The sequence below is a fragment of the Cinclus cinclus genome, chromosome 23 (assembly GCF_963662255.1).
Source record: "Cinclus cinclus chromosome 23, bCinCin1.1, whole genome shotgun sequence".
Lineage (NCBI taxonomy): Eukaryota > Metazoa > Chordata > Aves > Passeriformes > Cinclidae > Cinclus > Cinclus cinclus.
The window spans coordinates 2,020,608-2,044,843 of NC_085068.1; the positions used below are offsets into that span (position 1 = coordinate 2,020,608).

General features: G+C 60.0%; 2 protein-coding genes across 3 annotated transcripts; both read left to right on the forward strand.

Moving 5' to 3' along the window:
• Positions 1–449: 449 nt before the first annotated feature.
• NECAP2 (NECAP endocytosis associated 2) lies at positions 450–4,802 on the forward strand. 2 transcript variants are annotated; one of them, XM_062507804.1, is made up of 8 exons: positions 450–594; positions 1,152–1,252; positions 1,341–1,445; positions 2,232–2,313; positions 2,834–2,942; positions 3,295–3,457; positions 3,590–3,678; positions 3,971–4,802. In XM_062507804.1, exons 1-7 carry the CDS (start codon positions 503–505, stop codon positions 3,667–3,669), a joined length of 732 nt encoding a protein of 243 aa, XP_062363788.1. In that variant the 5' UTR covers positions 450–502; the 3' UTR covers positions 3,670–3,678; positions 3,971–4,802. The 2 variants fall into 2 exon arrangements, with proteins under 2 accessions (XP_062363788.1, XP_062363787.1); XM_062507803.1 differs by having other exon boundaries at positions 3,590–3,665.
• Positions 4,803–5,716: 914 nt separating this feature from the next.
• On the forward strand, positions 5,717–23,640 carry CROCC (ciliary rootlet coiled-coil, rootletin). The gene is given in 34 exon segments (XM_062507396.1): positions 5,717–5,971; positions 7,517–7,627; positions 8,369–8,548; positions 8,630–8,713; positions 8,790–8,881; positions 9,000–9,165; positions 9,809–9,915; positions 9,992–10,198; positions 10,529–10,625; positions 10,701–10,796; positions 11,042–11,185; positions 11,351–11,529; positions 11,968–12,129; positions 12,428–12,572; positions 12,874–13,239; positions 13,542–13,735; positions 13,944–14,071; positions 14,508–14,659; positions 15,146–15,247; positions 15,345–15,479; positions 16,143–16,274; positions 16,357–16,595; positions 17,117–17,276; positions 17,355–17,522; positions 17,852–18,170; positions 18,513–18,634; positions 18,714–18,834; positions 20,545–20,675; positions 20,884–21,066; positions 21,624–21,767; positions 22,209–22,460; positions 22,679–22,795; positions 23,250–23,360; positions 23,590–23,640. Coding segments are annotated over 34 exon segments (5,352 nt in total).
• The last annotated feature ends 596 nt before the right edge of the window (positions 23,641–24,236 follow it).

Below are 24,236 nucleotides of genomic sequence, written 5' to 3' on the forward strand. Positions count from 1 at the left end.
TGGAGGCTCTTGGGGTGAGGAGTCCAGGAGCCCTGGCAGATCCCACAGCCCCTGGCTCCCTTGGAATTCTGATGATTTTTAACTATTAATTTATAATAGAAATAATTTAAACATATAACATTAATATATAATATAGAAATACTGATAGATACATGAATATGAAAGAAAGATATACAACCCAGTATTAATACATATATTTAAATATTCTATATATCTCATAGAATACTAGCACATATAATATATAACACTATAATATAATAAATAGAAATAGTAGACTCCATTATCTGATTTATAAAGTCGGTGAAACCCATGAGTTTTGTGGCTCGGAGCCCAGAGGGGTTTCCAGTTCCGCAGCGCCCTGCACCGGGTCCTCCCGCGAGCTAGGCGGCGCCGCGGGTGCGGAAGCGCCGTTCTCCGGTGGGCCCCGCCCACCCCTGGGCGGACGCGGAGGCGGCAGCGAGGCACCATCGAGGCGGCGGGACAGAGCGGCGGCGGGGCCGCGATGGCGGCGGAGGAGTACGAGTCGGTGCTGTGCGTGAAGCCGGCGGTGCTCGTCTACCGGCTACCGCCGCGGGCCTCCAACCGCGGCTACAGGTGGGGCCCGCGCCCGCCCGCGGGGTGTCAGCGCCTCCTGGCGTAGGGGCGCTCGCCCCCTCCCTGTGGGGTTTGTGGGTGTCCCCTCTTCATGAGGTGTGTGGGGTTTGTGGTTCCCAGGAGGTGTTTGGGGTCTGTCGCTCCTCGTGGGGCAGCAAGAACTGTTCCTCATGGGGTATCTCAGACCCCGAGGTTTCTCTCATGAGGTCTCTGTGTCCCCCATCGCCACCCCACAGCAGTGTCTCCATCCCCTCATGTGTTTTGGAGCTCCCACCCCGTCAGTCCCCATCCAAAGCCTGTCCTAGCACAGCCGCCTGTCCCTAACGGAACTTCGGTTCTAGAAACTCCGCGGAAAGGGAACCGAAACCTCCGGCGCAGCTCCTGCCTGCTCCCCGCTCAGACCCAGCAGCTGTTTTGGGGTGAAACGAGACATCTTGTGACAAATCCCACTCTTCCCACCGTGACCCTTGTTACCAGCTGCAGGCAGAGGAGCTCCGGGGCAGCACACGGGGGCTGGGGGCGGCACAGGGGCTCAGACTCCCCTTCCTGCTTCCCAGAGCCGCGGAGTGGCAGCTGGACCAGCCGGCCTGGAGCGGCCGCCTGCGGATCACGGCCAAGGGCAGCACGGCCTTCATCAAGCTGGAAGACAAGACCTCGGGTGAGGAGGGAAACCCAGGACTCGGCGCTCCGTGGGGAGCAGCGATGTGCTGAGCCCGGCCTTACCCCGCTCCGTTCCCGTTTTCCAGGAGAGCTCTTTGCGCAGGCTCCTGTGGAGGAGTTCCCCGGCATCGCTGTGGAGGGCGTGACAGACTCCAGCAGATACTTTGTCATCCGGATTGAAGACGGGAACGGTGCGTCCTGCGCACCTGGGGATACCTCAGAGCCCTCGCTGCTGCTGTTTGGGAAAGATTTCTGCTTTCCACGGCACAATATTCCCTGCACGGGGCGGGGGAGGAGGGCAGACGGAGGAGCTGCCACCCCCTCACGGCTCTGACTTTCTCCAGGAACAAAAACACTTCGGTTTAGCTGTTCAGCATTGGCAAGAGCATGCAGGAGAATCCCCCTGCTGCCAATTAATTAAAAAGCTGTTTGTACTCAAGTTTTAGGTGCAGCCAGTGAAGTGAAATCTCTGGAGATGCCTTTGGAGAAGGGAAGGCTCTGGGGTGACCTAATTATGGCCTTCCAATCCCTAAAGGGGCTCCAGGAGAGCTGGAGAGTGCCTTGGGACAAGGGATGGAGGGACAGGACACAGGGAATGGCTTCCCACTGCCAGGGGGCAGGGTCAGTTGGGTTACTGGGTAAAATCCTTCCCTGTGAGGATGGGGAGGCCCTGGCACAGGATGCCCAGAGAAGCTGTGGATCCACTGCCCCTGGATCCCTGGCAGTGTCCAAGGTTGGAGGGGGCTTGGAGCTGCCTCGGATAGTGGAAGGTGTCCCTGCCCATGGAATGGGATGGGATTTACAGTCCTTCCAACCCAAACCATTCTGAGATTCTGTGATCCCCAGTCCCGTTGCTCAGTCTCCAGTGTCCCAGCTCCCTCTGGAGGCAGCGCCAGGCACGGGGATGTACAGGATGGAGCATCCCATCCCTCCTCCTGTGCTGCTCCGCATCCTAGCCCTGACTCCTCCCTGCCCAGGCCGCCGGGCATTCATCGGGGTCGGCTTTATGGACAGAGGCGATGCTTTTGACTTCAACGTGGCTCTCCAGGACCACTTCAAGTGAGTCTGCTTCTCCCTGTGTCCTCTCAGCTCTGTTTTTGGCAGGTCTCCTCCAGGAATGGTGAAGTGGGAGCTGGGGTGGGCAGATGTAGTGGGAAGAGGAGGAAACTCACAGCTCTTCCTCTCTCCAGAATTTCCCAGCCTGGATCAGCAGCAACCCAAACTGAGCTTCCCAACTCCAAAATTTGGCATCCAAATTCCCAGTCCAGATTCCTTAATTTTATTTCTTCTGCTTCCTGTATCAGCTGTAAGAGGCTTCCCCGGGGGGCTGCTCCAGCTGCTGGGGGTGGTGGGATTTTGGGACGGGATGGACATGGTGCTGGCTGGGGGATTCTTGGGGCTCTGGCAGTCGCTGCTGGGAACCATCTCCTGGGTGCTCCCTCAGGTGAGGTCTCGGCTCACACCTTGGCCTTTGCAGAGCTGCTGCCACAGAGGGGATGATCCTGAGCAGGATTTATTTGTCTGGGGGAGCGTGGGACAGGCTGTGACGTCTCCTTTTCTGTGGGTTTAATTCCTGCAGGTGGGTGAGGCAGCAGAGCGAGCTGGCCCAGCAGGCCCAGGACCTGGAACAGGGACCCAAACTGGATCTGGGCTTCAAGGAGGGACAAACCATCAAACTCAACATAGCTGTGAGAGCCTTTCCCAGCTGATTCCAGCGTTTCCTTTGGGTGGCACAAGGAAGCAGCAGCTCCTCCCCAAAATCCCCGGCCATGGGCACAGGGCAGAGCCCGTCAGGATAATGCTGCCCGCAGGGATTTGCAGGGGCTTGTGGTGCAATCAATTCCTGCTGCCAAAACCAGGCCTGTAGGATTAGGGGGCAAAAACCACCCTGACTGTGCCCCCTTTGGATGCACTGGCATTGGGATGTCACAGCAGCGCAGGATTTTATTCCCAAATTAAAACAATTTGGCTTCCAGGGTTTTCCCACTCCAGCTCTGGATTTAAATGCAATCCCACCCAAACTTCCTGCTCTCCTTTCAGAACATGAAGAAAAAGGAAGGAGGGACTGGGAGCACCAGGCCACATCCTGCAGGGCCTGGGGGCCTGAGCCTGCTCCCCCCACCTCCCAGAGGGAAATCCTGCTCTGGAGAGCGCCCGGCCCCACTCTCCACACCTGCCCAGCTCCCAGGAACCCCCATTACAGGTCCGTGCTCCCACAGAGCTCCTGAGGGGCTGCTTCCTCCATCAAAGCAAGGGAAAATAGGGAAATCTGGGAATGAGAGTGGGAAATCACACTCCTGGTGTTTTGTTTTCTCTCTTCCCGACTTTCTGACAGACTCCCTGTTGTCCTGGCCTCAGCCCACTGCTGCTCCTGCTGCTGATGTTTGGGGAGACTTTGCCAAAGCTTCGGGGTGAGCAGGAGAGGTATTTGGGGGGGATGTGGATGCCCCAAAACTGCCTGCTTCTGCTGGGAAACCCTGCTGGGGTGGGGGCACTGCTTCATCCAGTACCAGCTTTGGGATTCAGAAGCAGCTCTGGCTCTGTGCTGCCAATTCAGTTTGGCAGCACAGAGTTCAGGTTTATGGGCACTTCTTGCTCTGCTGCTCTAGGAGAGTTTTGGGGTGGTTCTGGATGACCCATTTGCAGCCCAGTTTCCTCCCTGGATACCTTTACCGTTTTTAAACACCATTTTCTCCCTGTTTCTCCCTCTCTCCAGGTCAGCTTCCAACCAGGCTCAGGGGAACACTGGCTGGGTTCAGTTCTGAGCTCAGCCTTGATCCACTTTTCCCCATGTGGATGCTGGGATCCTCGGGATTCCTGTGGGACCAAAGAAGCAGACTTAGGACACCTCATTCCTGCCCTTAAATCCCACCTGGCGTGGAAATGCTGGAATAAGTGCTGGAAACAAGCAACCATGTGCCTTAAAACACTCCACAGCCTGGGCCTTCCACATCCAAGGCCTGGATCATAGGAGACCTCGGAGATTTCTCTCATGGGAAAAGTCATCAGGTCCATCCCTCTGCCTTTTCCTCCTGCTTTTGGGCTGGATCAACCCTTCCCTTGGTGAGGAGCATCCCTGTGGAGCCATCCCACCTCCAAAATCCACACAAACCTTTCCCTGTCAGGATGCCAAGCACCACCTGGATTTTTTTTCTGGGCACTTAGCTGGATGTGAGGAGCCTGATCTTGGCATTTCCATGCTGAAATTCCTCATTTTTTACTCTGGGAAGTTTGTTTCACTCCTCCTCTATGTTGAAGACATTATTTTTTACTCCTTTCCATGGACATTTTATTAAGGACAAAACAGAGTCAGGCTCGTGGACAGAGCTGGGGTTAAGATTCCTCTTGAAGCAGATAAATATTTTCTTACCTATTAAGGCTTTTCCAAGTATAAAATCCCACTTAATTTATCCAACCCTTTGGATCTTCCTTTCTGTTTCCACCTGAAAGATGGGCGTTTTGCTTTCAGAGCTTTCCCCTGGGACTGGCAGTGAACCCAGGTGAGAATGTAATGCTTACAAGTGAACAATAAAATGGTTTTGATGCCAGACTGGAATGCTTTTCCTCCCCGGGTGGGCTCGGAGCCGCCGGGATGAGCTTTTGTGATTCCCGTTCCTTGCTGGTGCTGAAGGAATGGGATTGGGCACGGAGCACAATAGAACCTGTTGCTTAGCAGTAGTTTCTGTTGGGAAGGACACCGGGAAGGGAAGGTAAGAGAAGAAATGAGGGGGAAAAGAGGGGGTTTGGGGACACAAACGCTCGGGGGTGGAATTGGAGGCAGCTCCCTCCTGGCTGGAGGCATCCAAGACGCTGTAAATCCTCAATCCCATCTGCCTGCTCCCTAGCCTGGGTAATCTCCGGCTCTCCGGGGGAGAAAGGGCACTTTCCCTGCCGGTGGGGGTGGCGAGGGGAGGGCGGCCGGGGGCGCTCCTCCTTCCCGGAGCGTGGATTGGGACCGGATCCATCCCTTGTTTCAGGAGCGGGGATGCCTCCAGCCCCCGTTCTGGGGGATTTGGGGCCCGGCTTGGGGATTTATCCCCACTTTTCCCTACTAGGGTGGGGACAGAAAGTCTTTAATGACCCGGGGGATAAATAAAGCTGCGGCGGGCGGGATGATCCGGGGTCCCGGGGACATCCCCGCATCCCGGGGCTGTTAAAGCCGCTTCACCCCTTGGCAACCCCGGCTCGCTCCACCCCGAAGCTTTTCCTGCCGGAGCAAACTCCCGGGCCTTAATGAGCTTAAGGACCGCGGGGCTTAAGGATCGGGCCCTCCGAGGAGCCCCGAGTCCCGCGGGGGAGCGGCTCCACCCCTGGTAAGGACTTCCCCACCCTCCCTGGGCACGGGCACCGTCGGCGGACGGCTTTTGGTTCTGTTTCCTTTTCCTCCTTCTCCTCCCGCCGGGAGCCTCGGAGTGGGTTTGTCGGCAAAGCCCGGGAATGCCGAGGGATTTCTGGGGGAGGGATGGGGCCGAGCCGCTGTCGGGACCTCCAGGAAGAGGAGGGTCCCCGCTCCCGCCGTCACTCGGGGAGGGGACGCGGATTTCGGGCTAATCCCGACCCCGCATCCGCTTCCCGCGGGCAGGCACCGAGCCCAAACCGCCCCAAATCCCGGGAAAAGGGTCTTGGGGACGAGGAGGCCGCGGCAAAGGGGTGCCCGGGGCTGGGGAGATGCTCCCGGGACTGAGGTGGGGTCACCGCGTCCCCCCCGGCGGGGGGAGCGTGGGATGGGGACCGGGAATGGGATCGGGGTCGGGAACGGGATCGGGAATGGCACTTGGGCAGCGGCTTTGGGAGGGCAAAGGGGGTTTGTGGTGGGAAAATCACGGATCGGGGCGGCTCCGTGATCCCAGCGGAGAATCGGGGGCGGGTCTGTGGCGGCGAATGGAAAAGTGCGGCGGCTTGGGATCGCAAATGCGAATTTAAAGTGGGTTTGGGATCTCAACCACGAATTTTTAGTGATTTTGTGGTTGCAACTGTAAATCTGCAGCAGTTTTGTTGTAACTGGAAATCTGCAGCGGTTTTGTGATCACAAATGCAAGTTTTTGTCAGTTTTATGATTGTAACTATAAACATGCAGTGGTTTTGGGATCACACACATTAATTTGTAGAAGTTTTGGCATTAGAAATGCAAATTTTGTGTTAGTTTTGTGATTGCAGTTACAAATCTGCAGCGTTTTTTGTGATTGTAACTGGAAATCTGCAGCAGTTTTGGAGTCAAATGTTAATTTACGGTGGATTTGGGATCACAAACACGAATTTACAGCAGTCTTGGAAAACACAACGTGAATTTACAGCCAGTTTGGGATAATGGATATGAATTTGCAGCAGTTTTGGGATTGTAACTGGAAATCTGCGGCAGGTTTGGGATCACAAACATGAACTTTTAGTGGTTTTGGGGTTTCAACTGTAAGTCTGCAGCTTATTTTGGGAATGTAACTGGAAATCTGCAGCAGTTTTGGGACTGAAATGCAATTTTGTGTCAATTTTATGACTGCAGCTGTAAATCCATGGGGGTTTTGTGACCACAAACACAGATTTGCAGCAGTTTGGGGATCATAGTTGCAATTCTGCTGCAGTTTTGCTGTTGCTGCTATAAGCCTGCCATGATTTTATGATTCCAAACACTCATTTACAGAGGTCTTATGCTGTAGCTGCAAAATGAAGTGGGTTTGGATGACAGCAGTAAATCTACAGCCCTCTGTGATCCCAAACACCAGATTTTAGCCATTTTGTGGTTGTAGCTGCAAATCGCTGCCGGTTTTTGTGATTGTGAACGTGGATCTTGCAGTCACAACTGCACACTTCCAGTGGGTTTTTGACCACAACTGCACATTTCCAGCAGCTCTTCCCTCACAAAGGGCATTCCTTGGAATGTCCGAGTGTGGGAGGTGGCATTTCCAGCTGGGGCAGGGCTCAGAACACTCCTCATGGCCTGGAGGAGATTCATATTGAGGGGCTGGTGGGATTTTGGTGGAAACGCCCCTGTTTGCACCTGGTTATTAAAGTCAAAGCAAATATCAGGGAAAGATCCCAAGGCAGGTTGTTGTTCCTGTCCCTGAGGATCCTTTATTCAAATGCTGCACCCAGGGAGTGCTCGGCCCCTTCCCAGAGGAACAGAGCAGCTCGTGGTGGCAAAGGATACCCTGGCTGTGCTCTGGGCTGGATCCCATTCTAGATCTCATCCCAGATCCCAAATCACATCCCACCTATCTCCGTGCCATCCCATCCCGCAGGAGCCATGGCCTCGCTGCTGTCCCTGCAGGAGGAGAACCGGATCCTGCAGCAGGAGCTGTCCCGTGTTGAGGACCTGCTGGCACAGAGCCGGGCCGAGCGTGATGAGCTGGCCATCAAGTATAACGCCCTGAGTGAGCGGGTGAGCCCTCCCAAATCCGCCTTTCTAACCCCAAAATCCAGAGTTGGCCATCAAGTACAACACCCTCAGTGAACATCTGAGCTCTCCAAATCTGCCTTTTTTAGCCCCAAAATCCAGGCAATGCCAGCTCCAGTCCTGGCCTTCTCTGTGTGGAGTGGGAGAACTGTGGTGTCCCTGTGGAGGGAATTGTCCAGGCCAGTCCTGGCTTGCCAGGGCTTGTCCATCTCTATTTTATTTGTCCTGCTGGATTTCAGGAAGAATCCTCCTTCCCTGTGGAAATCCTTCAGTTTTTCTGTTCTTTGCCCTGGCAACCAGGAATTCCAAAAGCTTAGACCCTTCCAGTACTGACTGTGGCTCCAAACTGAGGGACTGGTGGGGTTCTTGAGTTTGTGCCTCATTATTTAAAAAAAAAAAGCCAATTATCAGGACAATATCTCCAGGCAAATTTCCGCTCCTATACCCAAGGATATTTTATCCATCAGCCACTCAATGCAAACTGGGAAGGGGCTTTGCTGGACCCCCAGATTGGAGATTGAGTTATCCTTTAAAGGCACCTCTGAAACTTCTCATTCATCCCCTCCCTGTACATGGAGAAATGAGGGAATGTGTGGATTGGGGATTCTGCCTTTGGCTGGCTGGGATTTGCTGTGGAGCCCCGTGGAAATGACAGCTTTGATGGGAGTGATGCTGGGGGATGCTCAGGGGTGTGGAGGTGTCAGCCTGGAATCCCCCTGATCCCAGCTGGAGCAGAGCCTGCAGCTGGAGCCAGAGGAAGCAGCTGAGAGCCGGAGCCTGGCTCAGCACAACATTGAGCTCCGGAGGCTGCTGGAGGAGGAGCAGGCTGCTTACAAGAGGAAGCTCCAGGCCTACCAGGAGGGCCAGCAGCGCCAGGCCCAGCTGGTGCAGAAGCTCCAAGCCAAGGTAAATCCTTCCTGGGGACGCACTGGGATAATTTGGGAACCCTCCCCACAGTCAGTGTCACCCCCCCTTTCTCTCCCCCAGGTTTTGCAGTACAAGAAGAAATGTGGGGAAGTGGAGCAGCAGCTGCTGGAGAAGGCGACAGAGCTGGAGCAGGAGAGGCTGACGGTGAGGGAGGCTTTGGGGGTCCCCTGCCCCAAATCTCCAAACCGGGGTGATGGCCAGCAGGGGGATCTTCCCTCAGATCCAGCTAGATGCCAGTGGCTCCCAGCCCGAGGAGGAGAGCAGCAACGAGCTGGAGAACGCCCTGATCCGGCTGGAGGAGGAGCAGCAGAGGTAAGTGGGATCCTGGGGGGATGTGAGGATTTCCAGGGGGATGGGTGATGCCCTGGGATCCCAGGAGGATGTGAGGATTCCCGGGGGTTTCTGACCACGGTGTCCCCTGGGATCCCAGGAGCAGCAGCCTGGTGCAGGTGAACTCGATGCTGCGGGAGCAGCTGGAACAGGCCAACGTGGCCAACGCAGCGCTGAGTGAGGACATCCGGAAGCTCACAGCAGACTGGGCGCGGGCCCGGGATGAGCTGGAGCAGCGGGAGGCACAGTGGAGGCGCGAGGAGGAGGTGGGGGACACCCCGGGCAGGGTCAGGGATCCAGCGGGCAGCAGCAGCAGCAGGGAGAGGGATGTGAGGCAGGGGGATCATGAAGAGGGATGTGAGGTGATGGGGCATGCTGCAAAGAGCAGAATTTGGAGAGCGTGGGGGTGTGGCATGTGATGGGAGGAGCATGCAAGGCAGAGGGCTAGAGGATGTGGGGTCACTGAGGAGGGATGCAGGGCCGGGGGCATGTTCCATGGGGAAAGATTTGGGATGGGAAAGGGATATGAGGCAGGGGGATGTGGGCATATGTCAAGGACAGTTATACAAGACCTGTGGGAGGGATGCAGGGCTGGGGGGATGTTCCATGGGGGGAAGGGAAGGGAAGGGAAGGGAAGGGAAGGGAAGGGAAGGGAAGGGAAGGGAAGGGAAGGGAAGGGAAGGGAAGGGAAGGGAAGGGAAGGGAAGGGAAGGGAAGGGAAGGGAAGGGAAGGGAAGGGAAGGGAAGGGGGTGTGAGGCAAGGACATGTCACCCCTCCACCCCTCTCTGTGCCCACAACAATTGGGGTGGGGCTGTGGAGGACTGTGGTGGTGATGGGTGTGGCCAGGAGGGATATTTGGAAATTTGGGGACCGTGGTGAATCCCTGATCCCGCTCCATCCCATGCCAGTCCTTCAACACCTACTTCAGCAACGAGCACAGCCGGCTCCTGACCCTCTGGCGGCAGCTGGTTGCCTTCAGGCGCCACTTCGGGGACATGAAGGCCACCACCGAGAGGTCAGCAGGGCCCAGGGTGGGAGCTCTCCCTCTGGGGATCCCTGCAGATCACACCCTGCACCTCCTGCCCACCCAGGGACCTGGCGGAGCTGGGCCACGAGGTGTCCCAGACGGGCCGTGCTGCCCACGCCGCCTGCCTGCACCTGGCCGCCAACCTGCGGCTGGCCGAGAGCCAGGCGGGCGCGGCCCGGGAGCGACAGGAGCTGCGCCTGGAGCAGCTGGAGGAGCAGCTGGCAGCGAGGGCACGGGACGCGGATCTGGAGAAAGCCACCCTGGCAGCCAGGTACGGGGTGCTGGGGGACACTAGGATGGGTGAGGGGAGGAATGGAGGGATGTGGCACAGGATGGGGAGGGAATGAGCCGGGGGGATGGGATGCAGGAGCACCAGGAAGGATGCAGGACCATCAGGAGGGATGCAGGAACACAAGGAGGGATGCAGGACTGTGAGAAGTGATGGAGGAGCACCAGGAGGGGATGCAGGAGCACCAGCAAGGTGGAGCCATGGGGGATGTTTCACGGGGAAGGTTTTGGGGCTGTGGCACAGATGGGAAGGGACACAAGGCAGGAGGAGGCAGGAATGTGCTGTGGGTTGATGGTGGCTATGTCTGGCCAGGCTGGCGGAGCTGACGGCGGTTCTGGAGCGGCGCCGGAGCGAGGACGAGGAGAAGGAGCGGGCAGTGGAAGCGCTGACCCTGCAGCTGCGGGAGCTGGTGGGTGCAAGGTGTGGGGGATTTTGGGGATGCACGTCCATCATTCCCGGCCTGATCCTGTCCTGGGGTTTGCAGGAGGCTGCGCGCGCCCGGGAACCGACGCCGGAGCAGGTTCAGGCTCTGCGCTCTGAGCTGCAGCTGCTGCGCCGGACGCTGCATGAGGTCACCCAGGTGCTGGGACACCCCAGGGCCACCCACGGCCAGGAGGGGCCTCTCTGTGCTCCACTGTCCCCTCCCTGCCTGCCTCAGTTTCCTGTTTCCCTTACTCAGTTTCCCCCTTATTTGACTTGATTTCCCATTTCCCAACTCAGTTTCACCGTCCCTTGACCCCATTTCCTCTTTCTCACCTTGATTCCTCCCTCACTGACTTTATACCCTTCCCTTCCTGACTTTGCGCTGCGTTTTCCCGGAAGCAGGCAGTGCTGGCGGATGACCCCGAGCCCCCCGCGCCTGCCGTGTCTGCGCCGTGTCCCGCTGTGTCCCCTCTCCGCAGCCTCTCTGCCAGTGCCGCCGCTGCTGCTGTGCACACGGCCCTGAGCCAGCGCCAGCTCCAGCTGCAGGTGAGGCTGGAGGAGGAGGATGGGATGGGATGGGATGGGATGGGATGGGATGGGATGGGATGGGATGGGATGGGATGGGATGGGATGGGATGGGATGGGATGGGATGGGATGGGGATAGGGATAATGGGGACGAGGATGGGGATGTGATGAAAGCTGACCCTCAGGAGGCCCGGAGCCAGGTGGAGGTGGGCCGGGAGGTGGCCGGAAGCCTGCGGCAGGAGCTGGGAATGCTGGAACAACGACTGGAGCAGATGGGAGCTGAGGCCGGGAGCTGCCGGAGGGCTCAGGAGGAGGCGCAGCGGGAGGGGCTCCGGCTGCGTGCTGAGGTGGAGGGGCTGCGCAGGTACTGCCCCGTCTGTCTGTCCCTGCGTGTCCCTGTGTCCCTCTGCATCCGTGGGTCTGTCCTGTGCTTGTATCCACATGTCCCCAGCTGTTCCTGTGCATCCTGGCTCATCCCTGTCCCTCAGTATCCTTGTGTGTCCTTTTCTGTCTCTGTGCATCCTTGTGTCTGCGTGTCTCTGTGTCCATCTGTCCTGGTGAATCCTTGTGTCCCTGTGTCCCTGTATTGCTGTGTCCATGTGTCCCCGTGTGTCCGTGTGTCCCCGTGTCCCTGTATTCCCATGTCTCTGTGTCCCTGTCTCACTGCGTCCCCATGTCTGTGTCCCTGTGTCCGTGTGTCTCCATGTCCCCATGTCCATGTGTCTGTGTGTCCCCATGACCCTGTATTCCCATGTCCGTGTGTCCATGTGTCCCCATGTCCCCATGTCCGTGTGTCTGTTAGGGAGCTGTGCCGTGTGGAGGCGGCACTGGCAGAGGAGCAGCAGCGTGCGGGTGCCCTTCAGCAGGAGCGGGAGCAGCTGCGGTGCTGCAGTGAGGGACTGCAGGATTCCAGGGATGAGGCCGCCCGCGATGCCCAGGCTGCCCGCCAGCAGCTGGAGCACAGGTGGGCATGGGGGCATGGGTGGGCACAGGTGGGTTCAGGTGTGCACAGGTGGGAGCACAAGTGGGTGCACAAGTGGGCACAGGTAGGCAGAGGTGGGTTCAGGTGTGTGCCAAAAGGTACAGGTGGGTGCACAGGTGGGCATGGGAGGGTTCAGGTGGGCATAGGTGAGTTCACAGGTGTCACATGTGGGCACAGGTGAGTTCAGGTGGGTTCAGGTGTGTGCAGAAAGGTACAGGTGGGCACACAGGTGGCACAGATGGGCACACAGGTGGCACAGATGGGCACTGTCCCTGCACAGCCAGCAGCAGGTGCAGGAGCTGGAGGCGCAGCGGGCACGGGCGCAGCGGGAGCTGCTGGAGGAGCGGGAGGCGCTGAGCCGGGCACTGCTGGAGGCGGAGCTGGCCCGGTGCGAGCAGGACGCACTGGCTGAGGCCCTGGGCAAGGTGGGCACCAGGACCTGCCCCACAGCGGGGCTGGGCACAGAGAGGTGCATCCCCGTGGATGCTTCCCCAGGAGTGCCAGCCCTGCCGTGGGGGCAGCCCCATGCCTCAGCTGCCCCCATATCCTGGTTCCACATGTGCCCCCCCCATGTCCCAGGTACTCCCCAAGCCCCAGACCTTCCTATCCCACCGCGCCCTGGTGCCCGGTGCCAGCCGGCATCCCCAAACCCCAGTCGCCTCCATGCCTCCCAAGCCCCTGTCACACCGTGGCCAGTGCCCGGTGGCAGCCAGTGCCCGGTAACAGGCGCAGGCCAGCTGCGGGGAGCTGGCCGAAGCCCGGCGGGCAGCGGAGGCGGAGGAATCGCGGCTGCGGGACGCACTGGCCAAGACCAGCGAGCTGGCAGCCGGGCTGGCCCGGGACAAGGCGGAGCTGAGCCTACGGCTGGAGCGGCAGGAGCAGGAGCGGGAGCGGGGCCGGCTGCGCACCCGGGAGCTGTGCCGGGAGCTGGCGCTGCTGCGGGCGCGGCTAGAGCGCGGTCCCCGGCCCGCGGACCAGCGGCAGAGCCTGGAGCGGGCGCGGGGGGAACCCCGGGACAACAGGCGGGGGCTGCGAGAGGAGCTGCGGGAGCTGCGCGGGCTCCACGAGCGACTGCGCCACAGTCTCGGCCAGGTAGGCACCGCGGGGGCAGCTGGGAGGGTGCTGGGGTAACTGGGAAGGGTGGGGAGGGCGCCGGGGTGGGTGGGGGTGGGCGTGGAGTAACTGGGAGGGTACCGGGGGTGACTGGGAGGGATGGAGAGGGTGTCAGGTGTACCTGAGATGGGTGGGGAGGGGGCATAGGGAAACTGGTGGTCCCTGAGCTGTCACTGGTGGTCAGTGAGGTGTCACTGGTGGTCAGTGAGGTGTCCCTGGTGCTCCCTGAGCTGTCCGTGGTGCTCCCTGAGCTGTCCCTGGTGTCACCGCTGTGTCCGCAGGCAGTGCAGGAGCAGAGCGCGGCGGGCGAGGCGCTGGCTCGGGCACGGGCGGAGCAGGAGCGGCTCCGGGCGGAGCAGGAGCGGCTGGGCCGGACACAGGCGGCGCTGGCCCAGGACGGGGCTGGACTGGCCGTGAGGCTCGCGGCTGCTCAGCGCCAGGACCAGCACCGCGACCGCGAGGCCGCCGGGCTCAGGCGAGTGCTGGGCTCAGATGGGTACTGGGCTTAGGTAAGTGCTTGGGCTCAGGTGAATGCCGGGCTCATGTGGTTCCTGGGCTCAGGTGAGAGCTGGGCTCAGGTGGGTGCCGGGCTCAGGTGGGTGCTGGGTTGGGGGCTGCTGGGCTCAGGTGGGTGCCAGGGCATGTCCAGCCCTGTGCCCAGCCCCATGCCCGGTGTTCCACAGGTCAGAGAAGGAAGGGCTGGAGAGCAGCGTGTTCCAACTGCAGCAGGAGTTGGCCCAGCTCCAGGCCCGCAATCAGCAGCTGGAGGCCCAAGGCCGGACACTGACCCAGGCCAAGGAGGCACTGGAGGGTGAGGGGTCCCGGCCATTCATGTGTCCCATCGGCCTGGCCATGCCTAGATCCAACCCATCCATTCTCGTTCTCATTCTCATTCTCATTCTCATTCTCATTCTCATTCTCATTCTCATTCTCATTCATCCCCAACCTCATCCATCTTTATCTCCATCTATTCCCATCCTCACCCATCCCCATCTTCATCCTCAGCTCCATCCGTCATTCCCTATTGGCAGGGGGTGTCCCCACTGATGGTAGGGTGTCCCCATGACTGGGTGTCCCAACTGACTGCGGTTGTCCCCTAGTGACTGGAAGGTCCCCATTGGCTTGAGGGTGTCCCATGGCGAGGTGTCCCCATGTCTGGGGCTGTCCCCATGTCTGCCCCCATGTCCCCATGTCTGAGGATGTCCCCATGTCTGGGCTGTCTTCATGTCTGCCCCCATGTCCCGCAGCGGAGCTGGGCGTGGCCCGGCGGGAGCGGGCGCAGGAGCTGCGGGAGCGCCGCCAGGCGGTGGCGCTGGCCGAGGCGGCCGCGGTAACAGTGGCCCTGCAGAGTGCCCGCGATGCCCACCGGGACCAGCTCGAGCACCTCCAGCATGAGAAGGTGCGCACGGCTGGGTGGGGGCACGGGGATTTGGAGCTGCGGGAGTGATACTAGGGGCACGGCAGTGCGATTTTGGGGTGCTGTGGTGGAGATTTTTAGGGTGTGATGGTGATTTTGGGGGTTTTTAAGGATGATTGTTGGGCACAATGTTGATTAGCGGGGAGCAATGTAGATTTTTGGGATGAAGTGTTGGGTTTTGGGGTGAAATGCTGGGTTTGGGGGCTCAGTGCTGATTTTTGGGGTGAAATACAGATTTTTGGGGTGCAGAGCTGATTTTTCATGCGCATGCTGATTGTTGAGGGCACCATTGGTGATTTTTGGGGTGCAACCTTGATTTCTGACATTCCCACTGATTGTTGGGATATGATGCTTGGGGTGAGGTACTGATTGTTTGGGTTTGCTGATGATTTTTGGGGTCCACTGGTGATTTTTGGGGTCCACTGGTGATTTTTGGGGTTCATTGGTGATATTCACTGGGGTCGGCAGGAGGAGCTGGAGGCTGAGCGGGGCCGGCTGGTGCAGGAGCACGAGGAGCTGGTGGCCGAGCTGGCGGCAGCACGGCAGCAGTGCCAGAGCGAGAAGCAGCAGGTGGTGGCCCCAATGTCCCTGTGCCACCCCCACATCCCCCTGTCCCTGTGCCACCCCCACATCCCCCATCCCTGTGCCACCCTAGATGTCCCCTCAGGCTCTGGCGCTGCAGCAGGAGGAGCGGGCGGCCCTGGCGGGGACACTGTCTGGACTCCAGCAGAGCCTGGACGAGGCCATGGCCGAGCTGGAGTGGCGGCGGCGAGAAGTCAGCGGTCACCAGGAAAAGGAGCAGGTGGGTCTGGGGGGCTCCCAGAACCACGGTGGCACTGAGCACCCACTTCAGGCCCTATGCCCAGGTGTCTCCTCTCATTGCAACCCCCATTGCCAAAGTGTCACCTCCTGCTGCAGCCGCCCATGCCTGGCTGTCCCCCCATTACCCCCCAGCTCCTGGGCATCCTCCCCTGCAACCCCTCCTGTCTGAAATCTCCTGTGGCTCCCCTGTAACAGCCCCCCATGGTCCCCTTGTGGGTCCCCCACTGCAGCCCCCATTACTGGGTATCTCCCAATTGCAGCTCCCCTCATTCTTGGGTATCCCCCATGACCCCCGCATTGCACCCCCCTGCTTGAGCCTCACCCCCACCACTGCAAGGCCCCCCGCCCCCCCCAGTGTCCCTTTATCTTGCAGCCCCCCCCAACTTTACCCCCATCTCCCCAGGCACTGGGGCTCAGCTATGGTACCTGAACCCCCCCACCCCATCCCTGCACCACCCCCACTGCCCCCCCTTTCCGGGACCCCATCCCCATTTCCCCCCTTTCTGGGACCCCATCCACACTGCCCCCCCTCTCTCCGGGATCCATCCCCATTGCCCCCCCGTCCGGGACCCCTCCCCGGCCGTGCCGCCCCGGTGACCCCCGAAGGGAGGAGTGGGGGTCCCAGGGTGCCGTGTCCCCGCAGGGCTTGGCCGCGGAGCTGCGCTCGCTGCGGGCGCGGGCGGAGGAGGCGGCGCTGAGCCACGAGCGGGAGGCGCAGGCGCTCCGTGACCAAGCGGCAGCGGCGGCCAAGCAGAGGGACAGTGCTCTGCGGGAGGTGAGCTCCCCCCGAAAAACCCTTTCCAGCCCCCCTAAAATCCCCAAATCCCCAAATCCCCCTGAACTCCACGTGCGGGCAGGCAGAGGAGGCGCGGGCGCAGCTGCGGGCGGGGGCGGAGGCACGGGCGGCGGCGCGGCGGGAGCTGCTGGAGGCGCAGCGAGAGGCCCGGGACAGCCGCGAGGGCTGCGACACCGAGCGGCGGAGGACGCAGGAGGCGCAGCGAGCCCTGGACGATGCGGCCCGAGAGAAGGAGACGCTGCAGCGCTCCAACGAGGAACTGCGGGCGGCCCTGCGGCGCGCCGAGGGAGAGCGCATCAGGTCGGGAATGCCGGATGCCCTCAGCCCATCCTTGACGGGAGGTGGAGGGCGCAGCACCTTGGAAGTAGCACCTTGGAGGGGATGCTCAGGGTTGGGGGGATGCTCAGGGTTGGGGGGATGCTCAGGGTAAGGGAATATCCAGACTGGGAGAAGCAGGAGTAGCAATGATGGGTCGGACAAGGGGCTGCCTGAATTGGGAGATGCAGGAATTGGGAGATGCTCGGGATGAGGGAAGCACAGACTGGGAGATGCAGGAGTTGGGAGATGCTCGGCATGAGGACAAGCAGGAGCTGGGAATTACAAGGGTGAGTGACCCCCCACCCCGGAGGGCAGTGCCTGGGGTGGGGGTGGTGTTGGGGCACAGAGGTGCTCAGGTTGGGATGGGGCGATGCTCCAGGTCAGGACACTCAGGACAAGGTGATTGAAATGGGGGGTTGGGAGGACACCCGGGATGGGCACAGCTGGGGCAGGGGCCATGCTGCCCCCCCCCCCCGGGTGCTGCCAGCCCCCGCTTCCCGCAGCCTGAAGCGCTCCGGGGAGGACAAGGAGCAGCGGCTGGCACTGCAGGAGGCGGCGCAGGCGGCGGCCGAGCGGGAGGTGTCGGAGCTGCGGGCAGCGCTGCGGGGTCTGGAGCGCGCCCGCCTCGAGAGCCGTCGGGAGCTGCAGGAGCTGCGCCGCCAGGTTAGGGACAGCCGCGACAGGGGGACAGCGGGGTGGCACAGAGCCTCCCCCGCCATCGAGGGTGTCCCTCGTGGGCAGGTGAAGGAGCTGGACAGCGAGAACAGCCGGCGGGGCCGGGAGCTGGGGGAGCTGCAGGCGCGGGTGGCCCTGGAAGAGCAGCGGGAGCAGCGGAACCGCCGCGAAGCCTCCGGCCTCAGGCAGAAGGTGGCGGAGAGCGAGGCCGGCACCGAGGCTGCCAGGAAGGAGGTGAGAGTGTCCCCAAGGGTGCCCAAGACCCTGCTGTGGGTGTCCCACATCCCGAAGTGTCCCTGTCCCTCCATAGCTGCCTTTCCTGTGTGTCTGGAGGTGTTCCTGTCCCCTCAGGCTTGGTGCCTGTTGTCCCCAGTCATCCTAATCACCGTGGTATCCCGTGTCACTGTGTGTTCCCGTTGCTCCATCGCTCCATCCCCTCATGCCTGGGGTCCCAATCACCCCACTGCTCCTTCTCCCCGCTCCCCATCCCTCCCCTCCCCCGTTGCCCATCCCTCCCACCACACCATCCCCCTCCCCTCACCGCCCCCTGGCCCCTCCGGCAGCTGCAGCAGCTTCAGCAGCGTCTGGCGGCGGCGGAGCAGGAGTTCGGGCGGCGGGAGCAGGAGCTGTCCCGCAGCCTGGAGGAGGCGCGGGGCAATGAGAAGAAGTTGCTGGCGGACGCTCGGAACCTGCAGCTTAAGGTGGAGGCGGCGCGGGCCGAGGTGGCCGAGCTGGGGCTGCGGCTGAGCGCGGCTCAGGGCCGGGCCCAGGGGCTGGAGGCGGAGCTGGCCCGGGGCGAGGAGCAGCGCAGGGCCACCGAGTCCCGCCTGGGTGGTCTCCAGGCCACCCTGCGCCGCACCGTGGCCGTCGCCAGGGCCAAGGGTGAGCGGCCCCGGGGGCACCGATGGGGCTGAGGAGAAGGGAGGTGTCACCCCACTGATCCAGCCCTGGGGGTCTCCAACACACCGGTGCTCCGGTCCCTGTATCCCGGGGCTCGCTCAAACACCTGCACCCCTGGGGTCTCCCATTGCTGCATTCCCTGTGTCCCTGGGGTATCCCATACCTCGTTATTCCATTCCCTGTAACTCCGGGTACCCCCATTTTTCCATCTCCTGCATCCTGGCCATCCCCTTTACTCCATCCCCTGCACCTCTGGTGTTCCCTGCTGCTCTGTCCCCTCACCCCAGGCTGGTGTGCCCATGCCACTGCTCTTGTCCCCTGCAGGCGGGGGCCCGGAGGGGCCGGGCCGCCCCGGTTCTCTCCCGGATCCCGACGCTGATCCCGAGGCGCTGCGGACGGCGCTGCGGGAATTCCTGCGGGAACTGCAGGACGCGCAGCGGGAGCGGGTGCGTTCCCCTGTCCCCCCTGTCCCCGTTATCCCAAAAAGGCCCTTTCCGGCCGTTTCCCAGCCTGTGCTTCCGGCAGGAGGAGCTCCGGGTACAGCTGGGCAGCTTGGGCCGGCGCCTCGCAGAGGCAGAGGCACAGCGGGACAGCGCCGGTGCCCGGGCACAGCAGCTCCAGAAACTGCTGGACGAGAGCGAGCAAGGTGATGCGCTTTTGGGGAAATTTGTTGGGTTCGGGGTGGTTTGACGGCTGCTGGAGCCTCCACTGTGAGTGGGAGCTCGAAGGGAAACTGAGGCACGGGGAGGGGGTGGTGCTGCCCGGAGCGGAGGATGCTCCTCGGGATTTCCTCCAAAATCCTCGTGGGAAGCCTCATAGATCCCAGTAAACCCCAGTAAAACTGTTCTGTGCCTCCTTTAAACCCCAGTACAAGTGATAAAAACTTCCATATAACCTAAACCAAATAAAATGGGTAAAACTTTTCTGCATCCCCCACAAATCCCAGTAAAACCTCTCTGCATACCCCACCAATCATAATAAAACCCCTCTGCATCCCCCACCAATCCCAGTAAAACTAGTAAAACGCTCATGAATGCCCATAAACCTCACTAAAACTGGTAAACTCCCCTGTGGATCCCATGTAAATACCAGTTAAACTGGTAAACTCCATGAAACCCAGTAAAACTGGTAAAACCCCCTGTTCAAACTCCATAAATCCCAATAAAGTGGGGCAGAACCTCTGTTCATCCCATGTAAATCCCAGTAAAGCTGGTAAATTCCCTGTGTATTTCCTGTACACCCCAATAAAACAGCTGAAAAAACCCTGTGCAAACTGCATAAATCCCAATAAAACTAAATTAAAGACTCAGAACATTAAAAAATAATAATAAAAAAATAACCCATTAAAAATTCCCCATAAACCTCACTGAAACTGGTGAACTCTCCTACAGATCCCGTGTAAATCACAGTAAAACTGGTAAACTGCCTGTGCAGTCTCCAGAAATCCCAACAAAGGGGTAAAACTGCTGTGCATCCCTCTTAAACCTGAGTAAACCCAGTAACCCCTCTCAGTTTGTCCCCCATCAACTCCATTAAAACCACAATAAAACTGAAAACCTCCCATGTCCCACAACCACCCCAGGAACACTGGGAAATGCCCTGAGCAAATGCTATAAATCCCAATAAAGTGCATACGACACCCCTGAATTTCCCAGAAACACCAGTAAAACGGGACATCCCATGGATCCCCTGTAGTTCCCAGTAAGACTGGGAACCCCCCCAGTGTGAACTCTGTAAGGCCCAATAAAATGGGTAAAACCCCTCTGCACCGCCCCAACCCCACATAAAACCCACCAAGCACCCCCATAAACCCCAGTAAACCCCTTGCATCCCCTATTAACCCCACTAAACCACTCTGCACCTCCAAAAATCCCCATTGCACCCCTATAAATCCCAGTAACCCCCCCTTTCATGCTGCTAAATTCCAGAAAAACCCCATACATCTCAGTAACTCCCCTGCATCCCCCATAAATCCCAGTAAACTGCTCTTCAGCCCCCGAAAACCCCAGTAACCCCCCAGCACACGCTGTAGATCCCTCTGTAATCCCCATAAACCCCAGTAACCCCATTGCATCCCCCAGTAAACCCCAGTAATGCCCTCTTCCAGCCCCCATACAGCCCAGGAACCTCAGTAAAACTTAATTGCACCCCCATAAACCCCACAAAGCCTCTCTTCATCCCCCATAAACCCCAGTAACCCCATTGTAAACCCCATAAACCCCGGGAACTCCCAAGAGCCCCACAAAACCCGTCTTGGTCCCCCATAAATCCCAGTAGCTCCCTCGCCCCCCCTCGCGCCCCCCAAATCCCGTCTCCCTGCCCGCACACCCCAGCCCCGGTGCCGGTGTCCCCGCAGGGCGGCGGGAGCTGAGCGCTGCCCGCGCCTCGCGGCTGCTGCGGGACGAGATCCTGCGGAATTCCCAGCGGGAATGCCGGGAGCTGCGGGACCGGCTGCGCACCGCAGAGAGGGAGCGCCGCGGGGCACAAGTGGGAATGGGGGAGAAATGGGGGGAAAGGGGTGGGAATGGGGGGGAACAGGTGGGAATGGGGGAAAAGTGGACGGGAATGGGAGGAAATGGGTGGGAATGTGGGGAAAACGGGGGGGAGTGGAGGAAAAACAAATGGGAATGGGGGGAAAACGGGGCTATGGTGGGTGCGCCAGGCAGGCTCCACGCCCGCATTTCGGTGGCTGCAGGAGAAGCTGGGCGAGCTGGAGGAGGCGCGGCAGAGGCTGGAGGTGTGTGAGAGCCGGAGCTGCCGCCTGGAGCTGCAGCGGCGGGCGCTGGAGGCCGAGCTGGGCCGGGCCCGGCGGGCTCTGGCCGAGCGGGACGCGGAGGTGCGGGAGGCGCGGCAGCGAGCGGAGCAGCTCCGCTCACAGGTACCGGCACAGTTCCAGCGGCTGAATTGGCTTTTCGTTGACCCACTGCCACAGTTCCCCCCTGAGCGCCCTCCCAGTGCCTCCTGAAGCACTTCCCAGTCCCACAGTTCCCATTGAACCCACTCCCAGTTTCCCGTGAACACCTTGTGTTTTCCACAGTTCCTCCTGAACACCTTCCCAGTTCACCCTGAGCCCACTTCCAGTTCCCGAGTTCCCCCTGGATCCCCTCCAAGTCGTCCCCAGTTCCTCCAAAACCCCTCTCAGTCCTCCAGTTCTCTCCGAATCTCCCTCCCAGTTCCTCTGAATTCCTCCTGAACACCCACCCAGTCGCCCCAGTCCCCCCGAATTCCTTTCCAGTTCCTCTATTTTCCCCTGAACCTCCTCCTGGTTTCCCCTGAGCCCTTTCCCAGTCCCACAGGTCCCCCTGAATCGCTTCTCAGTTTCCCGTAAATCCCCTCCCACTTTCCCCAATTTCCCTGAACACCTTCCCAGTTTCCCCCGGAGCCCCCTCCCAGTCCCCCCAGTTCCCCCACTCTCCGTAACGTTCTGGGGCACAGCTGGCTCAGGCCGAGTCCGGCTCGGGGCCGTTCCCGGGGAGCGGCTCCAAGGGGGAAGCTCCGGGCGGGTCCCTGCTCCACGAGCGGCTCCTGCAGCTCCAGAACGCGCTGGTCGCAGGCGAGACGGACCGGAGACTGCTCCAGGTGGGATCAGAAGCCCTCCCAGTGCCCCCCAGTTCCTCACGAGCCCCTTCCCAGTCCCCTGATTCTCTGTGAACCTCCTCCCAGTTCCCCTGAACCCTTCCCAGTACCCCCTATTTCCCCCAACCTCCCTTCCAGCTGCCCCTGAACCCATTCCCAGTTCCCCCAGTTCCCCTGAATCTTGTCCCAGTTCTCCTTGGACCCATTCCCAGTCCCACTGAGCCCTTTGCCAGTCCCTGGTGTCCCGGGGCTGTCCCAGGGTATCCCTCAGACGTCCCGGGGGTGTGCCGGGGCGTCAGGGATGTCCCGGGGACATCCGGAGCTGTCCCAGGGGTGTCCCGGAGTTGTCCTGGGGATGTTCCTGGTGTCCTGGGATGTCCTGGGGATGTCCAGGGCTGTCCCGGGGTGTGAAGAGGCTGTCCCGCTTTCCCCATGGTGTCCCAGGAGGGGCTGGAGGAGGCGCGGCAGGCGCTGGCGGAGGTGCGGCGGGAGAAGGGAATGCTGTGGGCGCAGCTGCGGGAGCAGCGGGAGCCGGGGATGCTGCAGGAGCCGGGAATGCTGCGGGAGCCGAGGATGCCACCAGAACAGGGAATGCCGCCAGAGCCCTCCCAGGACCGGCAGCAGGAGGTGAGGGAGGGTCGCACCCCAAACTCGATGAACTTTGACCCCATGCAGGACCTGTGGGTCCCCCGTAGAGTCCTGCACCCTTATGGGCTAATTAATTATGTAATTATCATTTCATATCTATATAATCGTTTCTAATTATCTGATACCATATTAGCTAATAGATATATTATCTAATATACATATACGTTTTAACAGATATATTTTACTCTAATATATTTTTGAGTTTATCTGTATTTTTATATCTATTATACATAATTTAATAAATATTTATCTGTGTGTCCGGGCAGGAGCAGGAGCCTCCTGGCCGGGCTGGATCCACACGGCTCCCGGCAGGGCCGGATCTCCCCACGGGCTCGGCCGAGCAGGACCTGGGAGAGGCTTGGAAGCGCATCCAGGTGCTGCGGGTGGGTCCCTGCACTGGGCTGGTCCCGATCCACGGGATGGGACTGGGGCTGATCCACAGGATGGGACTAGTCCCGATCCATGGGCTGGGGTTGATCCCGATCCATGGGATAGGGCTGATCCTGATGGTGGCATGGGGTTGGTCCTTTAGGAGCTCATCCTGATGGGAATGGTCGCAGTGCAGGTACTGGGGTTGGACTGAGCTCATCCCAGTGGGAATGGTCCCAGTGCAGGTACTGGGATTGGACTGAGCTCATCCCAGTGGGAATGGTCCCAGTGCAGGTACTGGGGTTGGACTGAGCTCATCCCAATGGGAATGGTCCCAGTGCAGGTACTGGGACGGGGCTGGACCCATCCCAGCGGGAAGGGAGGTGTTGGTGCCGGCCCTGGGCTGCTGTCGGGGTGCCCGGCGCAGGCAATGCCCAGTTCGGGGTGCCGGGCACCCCTCCCCGCCAGGGGCAGGTGTCGGCGCTGGAGCCCCGGGTGCGGCTGCTCCCTGAGGCGCCCACGGAGCTGCAGCGAGAGCTGGAGCGGCTCCGCCTCGGCCGCGGTGGCCTGGAGGAGCAGGTGAGGGAACACGGCAAGGGGAAGACACGGGGACAGCTTGGGGGGACATGGGGACAGCCGGGGGGGACGTGGGGATGCGGCCCAGGGGGGACACGGGGACAGCCTGGGGGACACAGCCCGGGGGTCACAGTCCACAAGGGCACGGGGACAGCCTGGGGACAGGGGGCAGCCTGGGGGGAATATGGGGACACGGCCCCGCTCCACAACCTACTTTCCCTCCCTTGTGCAGATCGCGATGCTCAAGGAGCAGGAGCTGCAGCCACATCCCACCGGAACTTAGGGAATTACGGGACATCTGCAGGGATCGGCACAGTTCCGCTCAGGGGTGAAGGGATCCAGCCCACACCAAAATTCACAGCAGAGCCCGGCCATCCCCAGCCCCATCCTCATCCCAATCCCCGATCCCAAAATCTACAGCAGAGCCCGGCACAGATCACAGATGGGAGGATCCATCCCTGTCCTCCAAACCCACAGTGATTTTTGCCTCCTCATTCCCTTTTGTCCAGGAAAAAGCTGCACTTTTCCCACCAGCCGACAAAATTTCTTCACTTTTGATACAATTTGGGAACCTCATGGATGGTATACCCATTTTCCTGTTGCAGTTTTATACGAAAAAAAAAAAAAGGGGGAATATTCCCTTATTTTTTGCCCCGGAAAACCCAACTGATTTATCCCTCTCCAGCCTTCCAAGCCCTGCCCTCACCCCATCCTACTATTTCCCTTTTTTCTAACAACAGCATCAACAAATCCCTGGATTTGTATTTTTGAAGGATTTTTTAGGAACTAGCGGGTTTTTTGTATGAAATTTTTGGGAATTGGTCCTCTGTGTTAGGAAAGCCACAGAAAGGGAGGTGCTGGCTCCAACCCCTCTCAGTC

Excerpts from the sequence above, each read along its gene's own strand:
- NECAP2 (XM_062507803.1), top strand. The coding sequence starts at position 503 with ATGGCGGCGGAGGAGTACGAGTCGGTGCTGTGCGTGAAGCCGGCGGTG. Across the intron at positions 595-1,151 it reads GCCTCCAACCGCGGCTACAG|AGCCGCGGAGTGGCAGCTGG; the intron begins GTGGGGCCCGCG and ends CCTGCTTCCCAG. Across the intron at positions 3,458-3,589 it reads CCCAGGAACCCCCATTACAG|ACTCCCTGTTGTCCTGGCCT; the intron begins GTCCGTGCTCCC and ends ACTTTCTGACAG.